Source organism: Rhinolophus hipposideros (assembly GCF_964194185.1).
Source record: "Rhinolophus hipposideros genome assembly, chromosome: 17".
Taxonomy (NCBI): Eukaryota; Metazoa; Chordata; class Mammalia; order Chiroptera; family Rhinolophidae; genus Rhinolophus; species Rhinolophus hipposideros.
In genome coordinates, this window is record NC_138063.1 from 37655278 (window position 1) to 37671587 (window position 16310).

The window sequence follows — 16310 nt, forward strand, 5'->3', positions numbered from 1 at the left end:
TGGTCTTACATCACAAACAAACGTAGCATTTTTTGTTTTCTTGGACATTATCCTCAGTCCAGCCCTTCGTGCTGCCTGCCTTTACATTCCCATCCCCCACTAAGCTCCAGCCATCTTCTCAATTCTGATCTCTCTCCCAAGCTCAATGTCCCTGTAGCACTTCAAACGCAGTAAGTCTAGAACTGAACTTGTCATGCTCATTCCTACCACATTTTACCATTTCCCCAAATTGCTTTATCATGCCAAAAGTCACCTAGATACCCATTCATCTTGACCTTGCCTTCTCCCTTGCACTTCACATTTTGTAAATCCATGGGCCCTGTAAATTCTGTCTGCCCTCTGTCTCTTGCATCCATCACTTCCCTTATTTCCACTCCCACTGCCATACTCAATGTATATCTCTTACCACTTGAGGAGAGCCCTCTTCCTATACAAAGCTACTAGTGTTGAAGTTCCTAAAGCAAGCTCTAAACGTGACTCTTCTTGCTCAAACAGTCTTGTCCTACATAACCCATACTATTTCCTTTGCCAAGAATCAATCCTTTCCTTATTTCAGATTCTCCAAGTCACATGTATCTCTCTAGGTCCAAATCAAATGACACTTTACAACTTTATGGACACCCCTTCATTTCTTCAAATAATTGCTCCATCCTTTCATATCATTAAACATTTGGTACCTTTAAGGGAACATCTCATTTCATATTGTATTGTCTGTCCTTTATCTTCCCAAGTAGGTTGTAAGAGGTCTTGGTGTTATTTTATTCAGATGTTTTTCCCACAGTTTTTTCTATAGCGATTTGCACCTTGTCTATTTATTGTTGAGGAAGTGAGTCTTACTAACAAGATTTTTAGAAAACACAACAGCATATTGAATGCAGGCTCGTTTATTTTTGACTCTCACTAATTGACTTGAGAGCATCTGCCATCCCTTTCAATTGTACCCAGTCATCTCTGGAAGCTTGCTCCACGTGGCTGCAGTAGTGACTGATTGGAATTTGCTGTAGACGGGTCTTTCATCTTACTTGTATCATATTCTTACGGCCCCACACTGCAACTGATCTGCCACTTCTCATTTCAGGGAGAGTGGAGAAGAAAAGAGAACAAAAAGCAATTGCAGGTAAGATTTTTGAGTATTTGGCTCCAGCTCTATTTCCTGCTTTTATTTCCACTTAAAAAACAAAATCTATTTGCAGTTTAGAATTCAAGGAAACACTGACTTGGTCCTTGACTTGATTGTTCTTAAATGAATTAAAATAAATTAATGCATTTAGCTTGTTCACTTTCATATCAATCATTTCCTTTTCATTTTGTCATTCTATTCAAAAGAAAATGAGATAAAATGTTGTTTAATTTTTCACGATTACTTATTAAAGGTAAGTCTTGCAACTACCAATTTTAAAATATGGAGGTTGTAATAGTTGACCACCACTTTATTTTCTCAAATGTCTATGAATTTCAGTTGTTTTGCTTAAAACCACATCTGTAGTTGATGTTTCTCAGGAAAGTGTTAACTACTCAACTGAGAAGAATCTTTACATTGTGGAGGAATTTTAAGAATGTTTCCATTTCTAAATTCTAATATGCATCCAGAAATGAATGATGCTTTCGCACAGTGCTATTGCGCATAGTAGGGGTCAATATTTGTTAACTCGTTGAAAAAAATGTTTTTACATAATTTCGTTACTTGGCTTTTGGCTTAAAGTCATGAGATAAGATAGAGTTTCATTTACTAAGTAAATCTTTGCATAGGAGCAGTCTCCCAGCTCTCAATGCCCAGGAATTGCCAATAGTCAGAGAAATTTGACATATATACTTATGCCCGTGACACTTCCCAAGTCTCCACTAACCTATGATGTGTGAGAGCTGCCACCATAAAGACACATTGCTCCCAAACACTATCTTCTTTCAATTTCGTGTTTTGTCTGGTACAAAACATTATGTGTGTTTCCAAACAATCAGTGTCGTCAGTAGAAGACCCAAATCTATGTTAATCTAAAAGGGTAGAAACAGCCTAAGCCCCTGTCTCTTTTTTCCTTCCCAACCTTAGCATTCATGTCAAACAAGTGGGCAACTTACAACCTGCACAACTTCTCTCCTAAATATTATTGTTTGCATTCTCCTTATGTATCTTTTAAAGCCTGATGATGAATCCAAAAAAAAGTGGAGGCAAGAAAGTGTCTGGTCTCCTCATAGACGTGTTTACCTCCATTATTGCTCCTCGGGGGAAATTTAGACTTTCTAAAATGCTATTGCTATGATCCTGTAGTACTGGCTTCTTTAATTGCAGAAGCTTTATAGTTCAGAAAAAAACTAAATTGGTCTGTGTTAAACCAGATGTCTCTTTAAGTTTCCTTCATGTCATGGATTCTAATATTCTGTGTGAGCAAAGTGACACAAAAAGACTAAAGACAGAGGCCGGTTTCTTCACTGATTCTCCTCAGTGTCCCACCATCCTAACCAGTCTTTCAAATCAAAGTGTTAGTCACTTTGTTACTGTGTTCAGTTTCTTGCTTAATAAAATGTTTTTCAACAATTGGGGGGAAAAATTTTAAGGTTCTTTGGCAAGGAACACTAGTCATCAGGATTATAAGGAAACTCCCTTTATTATGGAGTTAATTTGCCCCAACTCATTCACATATTTTTAATATGTCTGATATTTATGAGCAAGTGAAAAAACTTTCTATGAACAAGTGAAGTCGAGGATAACTAATGGACAGAGCTCAAACTATTGGGAAAATTTTTAGGCTCTTCATCATTTCAAAGAACACAAATCCTACCCTAAGGAAATCTATATTTGTAAATCTATATTTGTAAATATACTGAGTTTTCAAAATTGGGATATAACTTTTGCCAATAGAGTCATAAACATCACCACATTCAGTGTTCGATGCTAGTCTGAATATACGCATCTTTAGATAAAATATATGCTAAGACACCAAGAAAATTATGGTCATCCCTGCTCTGACTTCCCTCCTGGACTTCTTTGTATCGTTTTTTTGTTCCTTCTGCTCAGATTCTATGTCCTTCCTGCTGGATTAGGCAAGACAGCCCACACCTTTTTGTTTATAGTGGGTCCATCTCCCAGATATGGGAGATCAGTATTAGGTCCTGGACCTTTTCAATCTACCCTCATACTGTTGTTCTAATCGTGATTGGAAGCAAAGAATTACATACACACACACACACACACACACACACATATGTATACATATATACACATATATACTATATATACATATACATATATACATACATATACATATATATATATTTGTGTCTAATATATATATGTATGTATGTATATATATATATATATACACACACACACACACACACACACACACACACATATAATTAATACAGGGACTCCCAGGACCCTGGTGTTTTGGTTAGCTAAATTTGGTTAAATCGTTGTTTAAAGAATCTTGCACTAAGATGAAAGATACAGAGGTAAGTTTTTGCTCGGGATAATAAATAACTTCCTGATAAGAAAACCTCTCCAGGACTCGAAAGAATGAGATTATATTAGTAAAATTGTACGGAAGTTGGACCATCACCTGTAAGGGATGTTGATAAGAGATTCATGAAGAGTTTGGTTGGATCATTCCTAAGATTCTTTCCAATTTTGTGTCTGTGATTCTATTTATCATTATTGCTTTATTGAAATGGCTCTACTACATGTATATGAATCAACACACACACACACACACACACACACACACACACACAACCCTAACTGTCTCATATTTCATTATATAACTGATTAACCTTAGATTAAAGGTTCCAATCTTTAATCTAAGTTAGTTTCGACCGAGTTGCTCAATGGAGCAAATAGTTATTGGGGCTAAGACTGTGGAATAAAATTGTCATATAGTCTATTCAGCTCCCTTTGGGAAGAAAGTTGTTTGCACCAAATACACCCTGGTATAGTTTCAAGTATAATGCATTTTGATAAGCCAGGAATAAGTCACAAGAGAATGTGCACCACCTGATATCATTTTTTGAAAAGCTGTGGTAAGCATAGCCGTTTTTGAAAACCAATGCGAAGCATACGCCTCTTAACACTGAGCTTGGAAACCCATGCCAAATTCATAAAACATAACCAGCAAAATGAAAGCTAAATTTGGCTATTTGAGTTGATAAAGAATATTTTAAAATATGATGATATAATGATAAATAGACAAAATATCAAGATGCAAGCTCCTGATATCATCAATTAGGTATTTGCCCTTGATTTTTCGAATGACCCAATTACTTCACCTAAAAAATAGGGGGGAAAAATGACCAGCTATATTCCATAGATTTTACATAAAAACTCCATTCAGTTTGAAGTATTTTTATCTTATCAGAAGAAAGATCCCTTTTTGGATCAAAGAATTCTTGATATTGAAAAGCAACACAACATAAAATACAAAGAATAATTCTCACAAAGAAAGGTGCTTCATAAATTATTGTTTAGAAACGGTTATATTTGAAGGCTTACTAAGGTGGACTATAGAGAAACTGTCTGTTAAATATATATTGTTCCATTTTTTTCAAGAACACTTTCAAATCCACTTAAGTATTAAATAAAGAATAGTCTTAGTGGGCCAGAAAATGGAACCATCAGTAGAGATGACAATGAGTGTTTTAAAAGGAAGTTGCATACTTTTCATTTCTGACATTAGAGCATCCCTAAAGTTAGAGATGTTTTATTCATTTGCACAATTTGCAAAAAGTTACCGGTAGTGAAGAACAACGTTATTTTTTAATTCAACTTAAAAGGTGAAATTTATTATCAGAAATTCAGCAAATGGTAGGACATCTGCTCCTCAAGCTCAGTCTCTTGCTGCTTACTTTTTGACTAGGCTTTTTGCTTTTTTGAAATGTTCTAAAACAACAATAGCACCTTCATTTTCAAACATTTAACACACATTAAACATGCATTTATTCAGGTTAAAAAAAGTTAAATAGACAATAAGTAGATTCTTCCATCTGTGAGGGAATAGCATGTTCATTTTCTGATATGTTATTCATTTACTGAATGTGAAATTTCAAATAGATGCATATTTAGAATGATTTTCTCTGTGCTATTACTATTTTTGTAGTGCTTTTTGCCATGGTTCCTATACACGGTGAAAAACTCTCAAAAACAAACGTGAGAAGACCTCATTTGTAATTGATTTAATTATTGGTGACCAACATCAAACATATGAAATTAGTAGGCAGAGGACTTTGTGATACATTTAAATCAACTACCATTTTTGAAGAGCCCATTATTTTTTGGACATTAATATTTTGTAATTTTCTACATGCTTTGTTCTCACTTTGAGAATCATGATTCCAATTAAAATGAAGTTTGAAAATGCATGTTATCCTAACTTGTTCATGGTGTGCAAAAGTTCTTGTTCCTTAATAATACTATATTTCATATTTGAAAGTTGCTAAGAGAGTAGATCTTAATAGTTCTCATCACAAGAAAAAGAAAACTGTAACTGTGAGATGATGGATGTTAACCAAACTTATTGTGGTGATCATTTTGTGATACATACAAGTATTGAATCATTACATTGTACACCTAAAACTAATAAATGTTATGTGTCAGTTATCTCTCAATTTAAAAAAAGCTCTTATCTTGACCCCCATCTTATTTGGCACCACAGAGGGGCACAGAAGTAATCTGAGGAATGATTTATAAGTTGATACATTGAATTTTCTAAACGTTTTTGTGGTCCGGGTTTTGTGCTAGCTAGTGAAGATGCAATGGTAAATAAGATATGGATGGCATTAATGTCCTCAATTCATTCACTTTCAGCTGGGGGAGAAAAGAAGCAGAGATGATTATAATACAGTGTGAAAAGTGGCTTTTAGAGAATTATGCACAAGGTTTCATGAGGATTTTGAGGACGGCTTCATGGAAACAGGGGAGACTTGAGTGGATCATTGAAGAAAGAAAAGGGGAAAGGGTTGGCTGTCCAAAGCGACAAAGACAAGAAAAAGCATGGCCTATTGAAGGAAAGATTAGTAGTTTAAGGACACTGGAGCACAGTCATAATTAGACAATAGGCAGGAGATGTGGCCAGAAAAGTAGGCCTGAGCCAGAACCAACAAAGGCCATTATACTCTTCTGTGGAGTTTGTACTTTATGCAAGAGGTTTTGGAAGCTAATGAACTGCCAAAAAATGACATGATCTATATGCATTTTATAAAAATCCTTCCAGAGGAAGTACGAATTAGAAGGAAAATTGACTGGAGATAAAGAGATCAGATGATACATCACTTCAGTTATCTAAGAATGAAAGGATGAAGGTCTGAGGGGTCTTCACTAAGACAGTGCTTTAGAGAGGAAGCTAAGGAACTAGAATGCAGATAGATTTACAAGATAGAATGGGAGTGTTTGACTCGATGTGGGAAATAAAGGAGGATGACTCCCAGATTTCAGTCCAAGACATGAGATGAATAGTGCATCCCATCCCCTTCAGTTCAAGGAGGAGGGACAGGTTTGGCGGTCAAGATGATAAACTGAGTCATATCTATGTTGATCATAATGCGGTCTATGAGATGTGGAGGCAGCAATGTCAAGGGTATTGAATAAGCAGTAGTCATTACCATCCTGGAATTCCAGAGAGAGGTCGGGGATGCAGGCTTGCCTTTGACGTCATCAATGCCTGGGTAAGAGTTGGAGCCCTAGTAGTGAGTGAGCTTGCCCCATTGGAATCAGGGATATGAGAAGAGAAAAGGCAAGGATAAGTTCTTGGAAAATCCCTAAAGTTAACAAAAAACAGTACAAGGAAACGGAGACTGAGCACCCGGAAAAGAGCACAGTTATCCTGTGAGAATCAGCAGCATTCTGTCTCTGAATCCAAGAGAGGAAGAAAGTCAGAAGAAGGAGGGACTGGTCAAGCATGTCAAGTGCCACAGAGCAGTCAAATAAAATAAGCACTGAAAAATGTCCGCTGGAGTCAGGAAAATCTGCTGGTCATCACAGAGAAATTCTTTTTTTAGGAGTTCTGGAAGTGAAAACCAGTGGGTTGAATGAGGAAGAATAAAATAAATGCAGACTTGTTCGTTCAAAGTTTGTCTGTGAACAGGAGGAGAGACAGACAGACGTAATCTTTAAATCATTAAGTCAGGGAATTGCTGTGTGTTGAGGACCTACTATTTCAGGCTCTGTGCTCAGTGCCTTCTACTTTCCCCTCAAAACCACCTGATAAGGTTTGTTGTTGGGGGTTGATTATGTTGGTGTTTTAATTTTTTTTCAAAACATGGTAGAAGTTCATTTCTCTTACACACGTAAAAGTCCAAGTAGCTGGTCCACGGTTACTATAGCACTTTACATTGTCAAGGACTGAAGTTCTTTCTGTTTTGTTTCTCAGCTCTGTTTGACTCATGGTTTAAGATGGTTTCAGGCAGTAACTTGGAGGAAGAGATGAAGAAAGACATGTACCTTTTCTTTCCCCAGAGGGTCTAGAGGGCTGCTAAATAACAATTATGTTTACCTTTTATTGACCAGAACATAGTCCTATAACTATACATAAATACAAGGGAGTCTGATAAATATATTCTTTATTTTTTGTGTCTTTTTGCCTGGCTAAATTATTTACTACTACAGAAGAAGTGGAGAGAGACTCTGTAACAAAAACATGCTAACAGGACTTTGAGCAAATTTCTTTGGATTAATCAAATAAAGTATGGGAAATGAAGAAATCTAAGGTAATCTGAAAACACAAGATGAAAGGCAGGAACAGGTAAAAGAACTTCAGTAAAGAATGGTTTGTTATAGTGCAAAATGCAATCAAGTAACAGTCTTTGAGCAGAGGAGAGATAGGGTTTGAGATTGGAAATAACTTTTCATTTTTGAAGAAAATAGGTAGAGATCAGGTTCTGAAAATAGTTCAAGTTCAGTCTTTTTCTGTTAAAGTGGCTCACTACTTTGACTGTAAGATTTATTTATAGTCAACATTTTAAAAATTAGAAAATGGAGATGCAAAGAAGTTAAATAACTTGCCTTGGGTCCCAAGTACACCAACTGGTGGAGCCAGAAATGGAATCTAGATAGTGGCTTGCTGGAGCCAGCTGGTAGTGCCTGTGGAGATATCTGAAGAATATTACTTGTGCACAACTCTTTCCAACTCTGCATTCAGTGAGGTCATGTAGGTAGTCTAAAATTGGCTGTGGTAGAGCATTTACAGCATGGAAATTAGCAAACATTACAAACCAGGGTTGATTGGCTGTATGGCTTATTCCCAGGGAGCAATTATTAAATATTGACAAATCCACCACAGAATCTAGGTCTGTGTGGTAGCAAAGCCTAAGCATTTCCCACTTCCCTGCATATGTGACTTGGCCAAACTCTCTTTGTTAGTTCACAGATAGTGGAATTGAGACTTGAACCCAGACCTGTGATCTACATCCAGCCCAATACAAGCCCAAGAGCTTTAACGACAAAATAAGTAAAATATTATTTTCTCACATTCTATGCCCAAATAACCCAGGTTGGTATAAATGAAGTCTCATATTTATCCATCCTCTAGTTCTAAGCTACCAATTTTCTGTTTTGGCCTTCCAGGCAATCCATCTCTGGTGTGTTTGCTTTTTGAAAACAGCTTTCCTGACGACCTGGCTCTCTGAACTATGTTAATGAATTCTATTTAAAAAAATAACCAATTTTTTTCTGGGTTTATGGTTTCAGAAAAGTATTTATTATTGAGTGAACTAAAGTATCTTAGGTGCATTTTTCCATCCACGAAATGGAAGACTTACACACGGGCTATTCATTAAAAGAAGTCCTAAAGAGTTCATTTTTAAACAAACTTCATTTTCCAGCCAGTTGAACGTATGCTAGAGAATGCATAGCAACACAGCTGTGCCAAATTATTTTGAAAATACCTTCAATTTCATTGTATAACACTGCATTTAAAACTGTGTTTATGCAAACTAAACAAATCTGAAATGAGAAGTAGCTAATGTAGGACAAATTGCCCTATCACACCACACAGTTAAAGTGCAGATAGGAAACAACTCCCTGAAACTCCCTCCACATTTAATTCAGATTGCTGTTATAGCGCACAGACAGGATTGATTTGCACACAGTTGAGACTTGAAACGTGGTATCTGTAGGTGGCATGGGAGAAATGTTATCTTGAGCTGCATCACAGTAGACTTCACCTTATGGCAGTGTGCCTTGTTGTGTAACTAAGAAAGAGAAACTTCCATTTGGGTCACTTCTTGTACAACATCAATGTGTCTCTTTCACCCAGGAGGGAAAATGAAGAAGAGTTTCATTAATTTTGTTAACCAAAAATTACTTTGGGCTTTCATCTTAAATATTCTGAAAAAAAAGCAAAAATAGTCACAAGAAACTCCCAATTAAAATGGAAAGTACCTCAAATAAAAATAGACTTTCCAGAGCTATGTGACATATCTTTATTCAGGCAGCACAGGCCAAAGCAGTTCTCAACAAAATTAAGCTCATGCTAGTTTGGATTTGTTGTGGAAGTTGCAACAAAAGGCATTCTATGTGTGTATATCAGTCAATATAATAGTCACTACACTTTTGTCTGTCGTGTCTTGGGAATGGAGCGTTCCAGGTAAATGCATATTTTGATTAGTTGAAACTGGCACTTATACTAACAAAAGATTAAAAATGCCCACAGAAATAGAATATAGGTGATCCTCAGACTTGCTTGTGAAAGGAGTCTTAAGTCATACCCGATTTTCCACAGAAAAAACAATGAACTTGTATTTCTAAACAAGGAACAGATGCCCAACTTTTTTTTTCTTTATAGAAATGACCACAAACATTTTAATCAACCGTAAATGATATACTTGTACACTGCGTAACTGAAAACCTTCTAAAGTGAATATAGGTCATTTGAGCTGAGCAATAGAGTAATCAATCATATAAATTGTCCTATTATTTTACTGAAAATTCCCAGATAAGAGGATTTCCAGGACAGGAGAGAAGCCCTGAGACTATAAGAAAACAAGAAACATCTGGAGACTGTTCACCCCAAAAGTGAGGTTATGACTTGAGTGGCAGTTAGAGGAACTCTGAAAGGGGTGGAACCTTAGTTGGATAAGTTAAGAAAGCCAGGAGGGGAGGTACAGAACCAGGGGACTATTTCAAAAACTACTGAATAATCTGATCAACTAATTCATGTGGAAGGGCTAATGACTGGCCATGAATGACCACATTATTGATTCCAGATAGCATACAAGGTATGACAATTAAGTTTGTGAACTTGTTGCAATGATGTTGCTAAACTTTTTTTTAATATCAGAGTGATTATTCATTATGAATTTGTACCAACTGGACAAACAGTTAACCAAGTTTACTATTTGGAAGTGCTGGAAAGGCTGCATGAAAAACTCAGGCGACATGAACTTTTCGCCAGCAATTCATGGCTCTTGCATCACGACAAGGCACCAGCTCACACGGCACTGTCTGGAAGGGAATTATTAGCCAGTAAACAAATAACTGTATTGGAACACCCTCCCTACTCACCTGTTCTGGCCCCCAATTACTTCTTTCTCTACCCAAAGATAAAGGAAATATAGAAAGGAAGACATTTGGGTGACATTCAGGACCTCAAGGGTAATACGATGAGAGCTCTGCTGGCCATTCCAGAAAAAGAGTTCCAAAATTGCTTTGAAGGGTGGACTAGGTGCTGGCGTCAGTGCATAGCTTCCCAAGGGGAGTACTTCGAAGGTGACCGTAGTGATATTCAGCAATGAGGTATGTAGCACCTTTTCTAGGATGAGTTTGCAAACTTAATTGTCCAACCTTGCATTTAAATTTTCTTTAATGTAATCATCAGTGTTTGGGCTGCCATTTGAACCATGTAGAGGAAGAGACAACCCTGCCCTTGGCCCATGCCTTTGTTTGAACATCTTTGCCTTGTTTGAGGCCTCACGGAATGTCTCTTGAATGCTGCCTAGCCTTGCTTACCTGCATTTGCTTATAAGTCTTCACTAGGCCCTAGTTATTAGCATGACTGTAAATCTCGAATACGTTTCTCACTGCACAGAAACAACCTGTATTTCTCTGTCAAATGTTGTCCTTTCCCCCTTGAAAATATCCCTGAAATGCAATTCTACCTAAGTCTTCTCTGAAAACACACAGCTATCTATTTCATTGATGTCCAAAGAGACAAACAAAATACTACATTCAAACCTTATTTTATTTAATGCATTGTTCTCTTTTTTCTTTGGCCATTTTTCTATCTAGTATGCTGAATTCCCTTGCCATTTTAAAATTTCATCCCAGGACATATAGACAGGCATATCTGAACTATACTAAATGTAATATTTTTAATCGACCCTCATCATACTTAGAAAGGGACTAAATCTTACTGGAGTAATATAATTATTTTCCTTATAATTTTTTTTAATTTTTTTGCACAAATAACATAGCTCACTGGCATTGAGTACATTCATATTTTTGTACTACCATCACCACCATCCATCCACAGAACTCTTTTTATCTTGCAAAACTGAAATTCTGTACCTGTTAAACCACAACTCCCATTCTCCCTTACCCCTAACCTCTGGCAACCATCTTTATACTTTCTGTCTCTAGGAATGTGACTACTTTAGGTATGTCTTGTAAGTGGAATCATACAGTATTATCTTTCTGTGACTGGCTTATTTCACTTAGCATAATGTCCTCAAGGTCCATCAATGTTGTGGCATGTCAGAATTCCCTTTCTTTTTAAAGCTGAATAAAATTTAACTGTGTGTATACACCATATTTTGTTTCTCCATTCATCCCTCAATGGACACTTGGAGGACTTCCCCCTTTTGGCTCTTATGAATAATGTTGCTATGAAAATGGGTATACAAATATCTCTTTAAGACACTGTCTTTAATTTTTTTGAGTATGTACCGAGAAGTGAAATTGCTGAATGATATTTTATCTTACAAGGTTTTAACTTAGAAGGAATGATTACATTTGCAAGAGTCTCCAGATTTCATAAATATTTTTTCTTCTGTCTTGCTTTTTTCTAAATCAGACATATCCAATAGAAATATAATGCAAGCCATATATGTAAATTTAAATTTTTGAATAGCCACATTGTAAAAAATAAAAAGAAATAGATGTGATTAATTTAATTATGTTATCTAACCCAGTATATTGAAAATACGTATTATCATTTCAACATTTATCGATATAAAAAAATTATAACTGAGATGCTAGAAATGATGTGTATACCAGATATGTATGTATATTACAATAAAAATTAATAGAGTACATGATATAACAGTTAAAGAAAAATGCAGTCCTACCAAAACAGTAAAGTTATGTTTAATGGAAAAATATTTTACACTGCTTCAGTTTCTAAATTAAAATTTAAGTTAATTAAAATTAAAAATGAGTTTTTAAGTTGCACTAGCTTCCTACCAAGTCCTTAACAGCCACACGTGGCCAGGAGCGACCCTAATAGACAGTGCAGAGGTGAACATTTCCGTATCGCCAGATGTTCTACTGGACGTGCTTCTCTTGTCTGGGATATTTCTGAGGCCATGGAACTGGGATCACTTGTTTACCACCACAGCCTATTACCTGGTGTATATAGTAAGGGTTCAACATGCACCTGTTGGATGATCAACTAAATTTATTCAGCAACCATCTTTTGAACACTCACCATTTGCCAGACACTGTCATCATATTGAGTGAGCCTATACCAGCAGCATGCCTCGTCCTGGAATGCCTTTTCAGAGACTGCGGTCCTTGTAAGTTCTATTTTCTTGGTTTCTGAGTTATATTTTGAATGAAATGAAAAAAGGTAGTGAAAACAAAGACAGAAGTTGCTTGTGTTGTTTTGTTTTGTCCCTTGGACCTCCCAAGGGTCTGGAAGGAGCAGACCCTTAATAAATGTTGGTTCAACAAAGGCATAAGTAGCTTTGTTAAATCATGAGACACATAAAAAGGCTTTGGGGGTCTCCTAAGGAAAGAAGTCGCTAAGAATGATAGGAGAGGATCGTAATGGTAGGACACAAGAAAACCTGAGAAATGGGAACATACATACATAAACACCTGAGACAGTGCATTCGAAGAAGCACAGAGGATGATCATGAACCAACTCAGAACACTTCCTTATCCATAAATTAAAGTGCAAACTTTATTAATTCTGCATATAAATCTCTGCACCCTAGTTCAATTTGGAATCGAAGTCATTCATTTATCCGTTCATTTGTTTAAAACGTATTAATTGAGTATTTATTATTACTATGAGGCAAGATCAAAGCACCAGAGGTATATTTAAGATGGAGAGACATCTCAAACATATAAAAAAAAGAATAATTTATTGGATTTGATTGTTTAGGGCAAGTGGAGAGTCGGATGGTATTTTCTGAGTTTTGTCTTCAGATGCCAATTGATGGATCTTGATTACCTTACGTTGAGTCTATTTGCCTGAACAGATAATGAATATAACCTTCTCAGTGTCACTGCAACATTAAAAACAAAGAACAAAAATCACTGTTTCTTTGATAATTCTGTCTTTATTGCACTTGTTGATTTTCAGTATTCTGCCGTTATTTTTAAAACTGTGTGTGTAAATACAAGGACAGAATATTATTTGCATAAAGAATTACTCTCCTACATGCCCATGTGCTATTGGAAATGGGAGTCTACATTTAGAAGAAATTTGGAAGATTGGACTGAAAAGAGATGGCAGGATATCGTTGACATTTATCTCACTCTTTAAACATAACTGTTTCATGTCTTTTAATTGCAATCAACCACATTTATGAGTAACTCATTTGCCATTAATATAGAGGCCTCTATGTTTTAGAAAATAATAGGATATGAAGGACAATTTCTCTATGTCAAGGAGTGTTCAATTTTTTTTTTTAATTGCAAAGTGAATGTAAAAAGTGTTTGCATGTGTTGCCAGTGTTTGTTGTTAGCCAAGCCTTCTCAGCATCAGTGGGTGAACAGTAGTGGTCATTGTGTGCTAGGGGGACAGCTGTGCGTTGACTTCCTGGGAATTATAAGGGCATTTATGAAAAATTCACCCTGTAGCATTCAAAGTATCCTTAATCAACATGTTTGTGGAATCACTGCTACAAAGTAAAAAAAACAAAAAAATCTCATATTCAAAATATGTAACTTACACTTAATTCATATGTAACGATGGTTGTTGCTTTTTAATATTAATAAAATGACAACATTAAAGTTGTTTCAGTGGTTTAGCTAAAAAAAATTGGGTCTGAAATACCCTACACATAAAGGGTGATGACTATATGTTTTATTATGATATTTTTAATTGTTGAATATATTAGAAAGTTAGCATCTTCTTTCTTTATTTAACTTGATGCAAATGTGCAGAATACTTTTTAAGAGGTAGAATGTAAATTCATTCCTAGAATTTAATTTACCCTTCTGGGGTTTATTGAGAAAACAAGAAAAAAAAATCAGTTTTTTTTCTCCACATGAAGAAGAAAATAAAGAGAGATAATCAATTAAATATTTTTTAACTTCCTAGCAAAAGTCTTTAAATACCAACTTCCTAACACATCTAGATTAGCTCCTGGTTCACATTCAAGTACTTATAACATTCTATTCTTAGTATTCTAAGTATAGTTGCAGTGTTTGGATTTCACTGAACTTTTCAGGCAGCATTAAAGTTGGCAGTAGTCAATGTCTTTGAGAGACTGTAAAAAATCAAGCAAACAAAAACTAAATGGCCTGAACAATGGATTTCATTATCACTTGTTTTAAACATTTTATAGTAATCGGTGGCAGAAATAGATAAAGCCAACAGAGGCCTCGGATTAGCTTGTCTTTTTTATCTTTTCTCTCCAAACACAAGTACATTGTACATGGTCTTTGTACATTGTTACATCGTACATCAGTACAATGTAACTTAGGCACCATACTCTTTCCACTAGTAAATTATCAAACTTAACATTGTCACTCATGAGATAATGTCAACAAAAGATCTCTGTTCTGGGTGAAAAATAAGATTTGCGTATAAGATGGAAGATGTGATTGAACTTTCCAGTTCATATTTACTGATACAAATGTAAACACCAAGGCTAAGGTGAAACTAATTTAGACTTTTTTGTAACCGTTTGACTTCAGAACTTGTGTTAAGTATTAATAGTATAATACAGTATAGTTCAGTATTCTAAATGGTGCTATCCTCAGTATTCTTTGATAAGGGGCTGAGCTAAAGGACAGAGAATAAATGTGTCTCTGAAGCATGTAAGTCTTCCCCAGAGCACTGAGGTACATGACTTAAAGACGAAACTCAGTTCAGAGTTCCTTCCAACAAAAGGAGCTGTTTATCAACTCCCCATCCCCCTGCCACAGCCCCTGGTAATTTCTAGAGATCTTCTGTGCAACATTGCACCTAATGTTCACAATCGTACCTCTTGTACACTTAAAATTGTGTTAAGAAGATAGATCTCAGATGAAGACTTCTTATCACAATATAACAAAATTTAAAATAAATAAAAGAAAATAGTCAAGTTGTATCTAGCAGGAAGGATTGACTAGCTGCAGGTAGAATTACACTAATAAAGTGACCAAAATGCCAAAACTGAGCATGCGACGACGATGCAGTCCTTTGCTCAGGCAATTAGAGGTTTCGAATATAATGGTCCCACCCAGCAGCTGGAGAATTTTGAGAGCACTGTGCTACATCTGAAGTAGGGAGGAATGTGATCTTAAGAAATGAAACTTTTTTCCATTTTTCTGTATGTTTGAAAATTTTTATATTAAAATGCTAGAAAAAAACAATCCATGGCAGCTGTACCTTTGTTTTTCCTTATATAGATACCCTGTAATGTAACTCTGGGACACATTTTATTTCCAGAAACTGTTGTTGGACTGAGTAATCACTGTGTCTTCCAGACAATTGAGGAAAGCAAAGGGGAGACAAAGGTTTTGTTTGTTTGTTTGTTTGTTTGTTTTACTTTCTATTCTTCTTCTTTCTTCCCTGAAATTGGAAAGAAAGGAGAGATAGAGTTTTGATCATCCTCAGCTTTGGGAACTGGCCTACAAAGGAGGATTCCTGTTTCTTCTGTTTCTCTTCAGACTAGCCGATGCTACTTACTCTCTTTACACCACCTTGAATCATCCAGTGTCTACACTTCATCCACATTCAAAATTATACCGTATACACTGTTACACAGCCATGAACTAGATGCACTTTTGAATTCTGCACGTGAATATAGATATATGATATGCAGCGATTTTATTTTAAACATTTAACTTGTTTTCCCAATTTTAAATAGCCTGCTTCAGTAAGCACATATTTTTTTCTATTTTCAGTTGTTCGTTATCTTGTCAAAAGAGATAAAATTAAATACTGGGGAGT

At 35.8% G+C, this 16310-nt stretch overlaps 1 protein-coding gene across 4 annotated transcripts in view; it reads left to right on the top strand.

Moving 5' to 3' along the window:
• The window catches only part of CHST9 (carbohydrate sulfotransferase 9), a 250880-nt gene that overhangs the window by 116510 nt on the left and 118060 nt on the right, over positions 1–16310 (top strand). For 2 of the 4 annotated variants that reach the window (XM_081078312.1, XM_081078311.1), the window contains exon 3: positions 1079–1117. The exons of the other annotated variants lie outside the window; for them this stretch is intronic. In XM_081078312.1, coding sequence (XP_080934438.1) covers positions 1079–1117 — 39 coding nt within the window. The remainder of the gene's footprint in view (positions 1–1078; positions 1118–16310) is intronic. 4 annotated transcript variants of the gene reach the window in all.